At 43.1% G+C, this 6741-nt stretch overlaps 1 protein-coding gene across 1 annotated transcript; it reads left to right on the plus strand.

Annotated features, from left to right (window-relative positions):
- Nucleotides 1-844: 844 nt before the first annotated feature.
- On the plus strand, nucleotides 845-6712 carry LYSMD3 (LysM domain containing 3). Its single transcript, XM_050328555.1, has 2 exons — nucleotides 845-1146; nucleotides 2982-6712. Exons 1-2 carry the CDS (start codon nucleotides 886-888, stop codon nucleotides 3588-3590), a joined length of 870 nt encoding a protein of 289 aa, XP_050184512.1. The 5' UTR covers nucleotides 845-885; the 3' UTR covers nucleotides 3591-6712.
- The last annotated feature ends 29 nt before the right edge of the window (nucleotides 6713-6741 follow it).

A 6741-nucleotide genomic window follows, 5' to 3' on the forward strand; every position in this document is an offset into this window, starting at 1 on the left:
TTGTAAGGAATACTGTACTTGCTCCTGCTGTAACCAAAACTTCCTTCTAAGGTTGTGTCAGGCGAAACTCACACTGTGTTAAAGTTACTAGGCAGACTAGGAAATCTGCCTATTGCCTCAGCACCCCAACAGCTGCTCACAGTCCTTTAAAGTAAAAATTACTTTACTAGGGGAGGAAAGAGCAGTGCAGGACTCACAAGCAAGTACAGAATGTGCAGAAGAGCTGGGAATATTTAACAGGCAAAAAGGGGTCCCTTACTAGCCCAAATAGACAGCGGCTTCGTACCCGAACAGCCTCCGTTTCTTCACAAAGATGAGCAAGAGCGAAAAGAAAACCCCACGACCGAACTCGCACAGGGGCAGCGCGAGAGGAAGGCGCGGTGAAGCGCCTCCCTGCACAGCGCCCCGGCCCCCAGTGCGGGGCGGCCCAGCGGCGGGGCCGGGACACGCGGGGCGGCGGGGCCGGGACACGCGGGGCGGCGGGGCCGGGACACGCGGGGCGGCGGGGCCGACACGCGGGGCGGCGGGGCCGACACGCGGGGCGGCGGGGCCGGACTCGTCCCTAGGGCCGAGGTAGCCCCCCCAAGCCCGCACGGAGCCGCCCACCAGACCAACTCCTCGCTCGCCCCCCGGCCCTCCCCCAGAGGTGGGGCGGGACCGGCGCCGGGCCGTGGCGCCGCTGCGGACGTGGCGGCGCGGCCGCCATAGAGGAGCTGAGCCAGGCGGGCAGGGGCAGGCGGGGCCCTCCCTCCCTCTGCCCTCCTCCCCTCGAGGGCTGGCGGGCGCTGTGTGGGGGCGGGGACGAAGATACGGAGGAGGGACCGGCGTGGGGTTCCCCTTGGAGGGCGCCAGGGCCGCGGTGCGTTGTAGGGCCGCCCGCGGAGTATGGCCGGCAGGGGTGCGGGCAGCGGCCCGCAGGGACCCGCCGTGGCACAGCCGCCCGCCGGCGGTCACCTGTACCCTGTGGTGAGCGCCGAGAGCGAGTGCCTGGAGGAGGAGGGTGAGGTTTCGGAGCTGCGGCCGCGGGGCAGGGAGAAGGTCCGGCGGAGCACGTCCAGGGACAGGCTGGATGACATTGTGCTGCTGACGAGGGACATCCGGGAGGGGGACACGCTGAACGCGATCGCGCTGCAGTTCTGCTGCTCGGTAAGGGCCCGGGCACGGCCGTGGGGACGCCGCGGCCCTCAGGAGTGGAAAATGACGTCAGGGTGTCACTGTGGCGGCAGCGTTCCTGTTTCATGGGCTTTTGCCCCGAAAACTGCTGAAAGTGCACGAAACAAGTGCATGGCCTTGCTTATGACGCCCTGAGAGACCACACGTTAGTGTGAAAGGTCGTCACTTCAGTGACATCCTCGCTGTTAGGCTGGCGATGAGGGTGGTTGTTGCTGTACCACTTAAAGGTTTGTGTGAAACCCTAATTCATGAAAGTAGGGGGAAAACCCTCTGTAGTCTTCTTATGAATTCACCTAAATTGCCTAAATATTATAAGCCTGAACTTGTACCGTTGGGAACGTTCCGCCCCTGTGTGCCCTTCTTGGTGCTCACTGCTTCCAGCTAAGTTCTTACCTTAGTCTGCTGAATGTCCCAGCTACCCAGTCATTTTGTCTGGCCAGTACTAATTAAGGCAGTGCCATCTGTCTTGGCTTATGTTTCTGGTTTTAACACAAAATCATGGTGTGTTTTGGTGGGACTGACTGCTAAGTGTGCAGGGGCCAAGAGGTCATATTCAAAATCCTTATTTTACTGAACTCTTGCTATTGTATAATTCCTAAGGCAGAAACAGAATTGGGGGCCTCCTGTTGTGAGCTTAGGTACTGAAGTCTTGACATAACTATTTCCTAATCATGACAGGCCTTAGCCTCATTACCCAGTTTTTGGCTTCAGAACCCACTGCAATTAAGTATTTGGAGCAGGTTTACTAGATCAGGCCTCAATAAAAAAGGAGATAACTGAGTTGTGCTCTTCTTCAGAAACTCAGGAGAATGTGGAAGAGCAATCCTGGAGTTTTAGGCAGAAAGTATAACTTGAGTTGTGGTGGGATCACTAACCACTAGGGTAAATGCTGAATTTGGCAGTCTTTTATGCTAATCCAATTTATTCAGCATGGGACACATAACAAATACCTTGTCATAGGAACTGAAAAACTTTTTCATGTTCTAAAGTTGATGTGAACTTGGGTACAGTGTATCTTAAAACAGGCGCGATTCCTGTGTGCTTTGCAGGTGTTGCAGAAACTGCAACTGATTTAAAGTTCTGATTAGGAAGTACTTCATTATGGTGAGGTTTGTGGCTGTGCCTTCTATGGTGAGGGAGTTCCTGTCTCTGAGTGAAAGCCAATGATTATCCAAGGGCGCTTAAAACCCTGCAGAGTATCTTTCACATTAGACTAAAAATCTGAAGTTATTGAGAGCAAATATTTGGAACAAGAATAGCAAAAGGGGAGAGCTGACTTGGCTGCGGTAGATGACATTTTTAAGTTATGCTTGGTTTCTGTCTTAGCCCTCAGAAGCAACAAAAAACACAGCTGGGGCTAGATGGATTGGAAGCTCATTAATTTGTAATATTCCCAATTCAGAAGTTTTCAATTTAATTAGGAACTCAGTAAGTTACATCATTTGAAAACAGTAAAGTCTCATTCCTTTCACAGAGATAGTTGCCAAGTGATGGATGAACATACATTACGTAAATACGTGTGTGTGAAGTGGCTTTCAGTGTTCTTATCTGAAGTGACAAAGTTTGTTACCTCATAATTAATTCCTTTCTTGCTGTAATGTTGTTCATATTTGGTCTTTGACCTCTTCTTACTTCATATTGTTTCAATGGGGATCCGTTTTTAAAAAAAAAAAGTAAAGCAAAACAAAGGTCTTGCCTTTACTTCCATAGGAAAGACTCGGCGTAGTACCATTTTTAAAGGATATGGTACTATTAAGAGTTGCGTTTCGATGGGGGTGCAATGTTTTAACTGTTGTTCCTATTTTTAGGTTGCAGATATCAAGAGAGTTAACAATCTTATCAACGATCAAGATTTCTTTGCCCTGAGGTCTATCAAAATTCCGGTGAAAAAGTTCAGCGTATTGACTGAAACGCACGTCCCTCCAAAAGGAAGGCCAGTCTTTCGGCCCGCTCTCTATTCCCCAGAAGTGCAGGAGACATCACTTTCTGATAAATTCTCTGCTAATGAGACTGCTGGCAACTTCTTAAAAGAAGTGGATCGAGATATAGAAGAAATAGTGAAGTGTAATGATACAAAGAGAGAGAACCTTAATGAAGTTGTTTCTGCTTTAGCAGCCCAACAGGTCTGTTTTGAAACTGATGGTAAAACTAAAAAAAGCAAGGATCCTTACTACGGAGCAGACTGGGGTATAGGATGGTGGACAGCAGTAGTGATTATGTTGATCATTGGCATAGTAACTCCAGTTTTTTATCTCCTGTATTACGAAGTTCTGGTGAAAGCAGATGTCAGTCACCATTCTACAATGGAATCTTCCCATTTGTTTGTCACAGCAGTATCGCATCAGAAACAAATAGAAAATAGAATAAATCCAGCAAATGTTATCAATGTTGATAATCAAGGAGACTTTCAGCATTAACAGTGGAATACCCCATGTAACTGTTATTGGTAGGCACATAACATAGTGTTAGGTAAAGGGGAAGCCACAGAATGCAAAATGTACTTGGAACGCAGTGGAAACAAGAACTGATATATGACTTGCCCTCATGGGTAGTGTTCCACCACAGGGATATTTCTGGGGATCATGTAATCTCTGAATATGCCTGAGACAGGCAATTTGCAAGACTGGGATACAAATTAAGCTATAGAATCGTCTCTGATGCTTTGCACTTTTTTCTATTTTGATAGACATATGTTTTTTAATTAATGATGAGGTGAAAAAATATAGTTTGAACTAACACACAAGGAGTCTCACTGTGCGTTTTACAGCCCAGAAATGGGCATATGGGGATATCTTAACTTTTAAACATCTGAAAGTATTTACAGAATTTATAGTACTCTTGACATTTTAATATCAGGTTTACAGTTGTCAAAATGCTGTTCTCATATTTTTATCTTTCTTATAGAGTAAGATTTTTTTTTTAGAACTCAATCATTCCATAATTAATTGCCACTATGAAGTTCTTTTTTTACAAGTGACTTCTACAGAGGCAGTAGCAAATACTTAAGCCAGAATCTTTAATTCTTGTGCCTGTGGTCAACCCATTCTTCAGTACTTCTCAATGTAGGCAATGGAACAATTTGTTTTCTCTGTGTGATACTGTGCTTCAATACAGTCCAATTGAGAGAATCATCCTGAAACTTCACATTCTTCCGTGATATCCTGCTGAAAACTGACTGGACTGCATTCTCATCTGGTCAGCTGTGTGTAGGAATGAAAGAAGTGCAGACGTGTGGCACCTTGCTGTAACATCAATTTGGTTTTCCCCCCTTCAGTCAATCTCAGTTCAGGACCAACTGATTCTTCAGACAGCAGTCATGTGGGTTCTGAATATGCTAATAGTCTTGTGCCTGTGAACATCAAACACTTTTTCCTGAAATCTCCTAGAAAATTTCAAATGAGGTTTAATGCCTGATAGCAAATTGCAGCAGAATAGACAACTTGTAGCTTCAGACTTGTTCTTTACATGGTAGTGTATTTTATCAACTACTCTGTTCTTGAATGTTTCACTTGGAGTTTCATGGTCAACCTTGGTTTTCCCCTCTTTTTCTCCCCCGAAAGAAACAAACAAACCAACAACAATCAAAACAAAACAAAAACCCACAACTCTGGACTCTTCATACAGAAAGGAAGAGGTACTTGTGTACTCAGAATACTTTTAAATAAAAACTGAGATGGTGCCTATAAATTTTTTTGTTGTGTTTATCTTGTGGAGCAAAATTCCGTTGCCCTGCTTAAAATACTATTTATTAGCAAAACCCAAGATTGATTAACTTGATTATAGCTTATAAAGAGAGAAGTGGAAAAATAATCAGTATCCTTTAAACTATTATTGTAAGCTTTCCATTGAGTGTCTTGCCTAACTAAGTATGTAGGTGTATATACATACAGTATTAAAAAATCTGGTAAAGTGAATGTTTCCTTACTATTGAGTTATTTCAAAGTGCTTTATCAGTTTCTGAGAGTAAAGACTTAGGCCCCATCTATTCTTGGGGCAGGTAGTCTTCACTGGCATGCCAAGTGTATGCACGTGAATTGGCTAACTTGTATTATATTGAAATTGAGGGCAGGCCAAAGCTGGAGGGAAGATGGTGTACAGTTAGGCAGTTAGGTGTGTGAACCTGTGGCTCTTAAACCCTTTGTTCAAAAGGGCACCTGTGGAGGTAGTGAACCTACTCATAGTCTCTGCACTGGAGATACAAATAGGCATGAACTTAATGGTTCACATAATACTCGTTTTCAAAGATCTTTTATAGTAATATTTCTTTTCATGAAGACAATACGCCAATAACACAAACATAAACACTGAGGTATTAATTCTAGGTAATGCTGTATGAAAAACTGCATTGCAAAATACTTTTTGGTGGCTAAAGTGATACAGCTTCTAGGATTAAAACTTTAAAAGGACTTACTCTAATCCAGACAAGAGAGCTTTGGCATGTGAAGACGTATGTTTTCTATAAGGTATGGAACTTGTTATATAATGTGTCAACTTTTTTGCTGCAAGCTTATTTACTAGTTTGCTTCTTCCCCCATCACTGTGTTCCTGAATTGAATCGCAATGGTTCTAATACTTTATCCTTCCATTTCTTACAGATTCGTTAAAACACATTAAATTAGCTATTGTGATGAAGCCTAATTTACTGCACAACCTGAATTGATGGCTATTAACCCATATAGCACTTTTTAATTAGAGAGTTAACTTTATCAGAAGATAGTAGGTCTTTTTTCCAAGATTGGAGGACTCCTGGTCCTGGTAAACTACAAGGATCACGTGGCACAGCTTTCTATAGGATGCAAGGGTCTTTACTGATTTTTTCCGAAGTACAACACAACTGGAAATGCATCATCACATCAGCTCTGAATAAACAAGGTAGCTGCTCTGTAGGAAACTTAAATCTGACTTAAGTTAAAACCTAAAAAGTTAGTGTTCTAGAAACTGACTTGTTAAAAATAAAACCAACAATGAAACATAAAGTAACTGAGTTGTAAATCACCTTTTGGATTAATTGCAACATATTGATCAGGAAGTTGGTTTTAACTTAAGGTTGGATAATATAAAATTGAAATGTTTTAAATCTGCTATACTTTGATTACGTTGTCACAAACAGTCTTTGTATAACTTTTATAAAGCCTGAAAATACAACTTTGTAAAACACTTCTGAGTGAGGATGTGAGTCTTATTTTAAATACTTCTGGTCTTTTGCTTTTAGGAAAACATAAGTAATACATGTAAAATAAAGATTTTATTTTAGACAGCAGTGAAAGTGGTACATATAATCTTAGCTGTACATACTGTGCATGTCTTTTTACAGGAGGCCCCTACTTGTATTTGTTTTGGCCAATTTTTATGTATGATCTAAAATAAAAATCCTTGGCTAGCAAGCATTTTGTTGGCAGTAGCTGCACATAGCATTTACATCTAGCATGCCATAACTGCAGCCTTAATGGTTTATCCTGTTCATGCCTTGTAAACTTGGAAGTTTTCCGCATAAGTTTCTGAGAACTTGTTAATTCCCAGAAGTAGATATGAAAAATTAAGGTAGGGATCAGTGAAATTCTTAGATGG

This window comes from Myiozetetes cayanensis, unplaced genomic scaffold (genome assembly GCF_022539395.1).
Source record: "Myiozetetes cayanensis isolate MyiCay16 unplaced genomic scaffold, myiCay2020 scf4, whole genome shotgun sequence".
In the NCBI taxonomy this organism is placed as follows: Eukaryota; Metazoa; Chordata; class Aves; order Passeriformes; family Tyrannidae; genus Myiozetetes; species Myiozetetes cayanensis.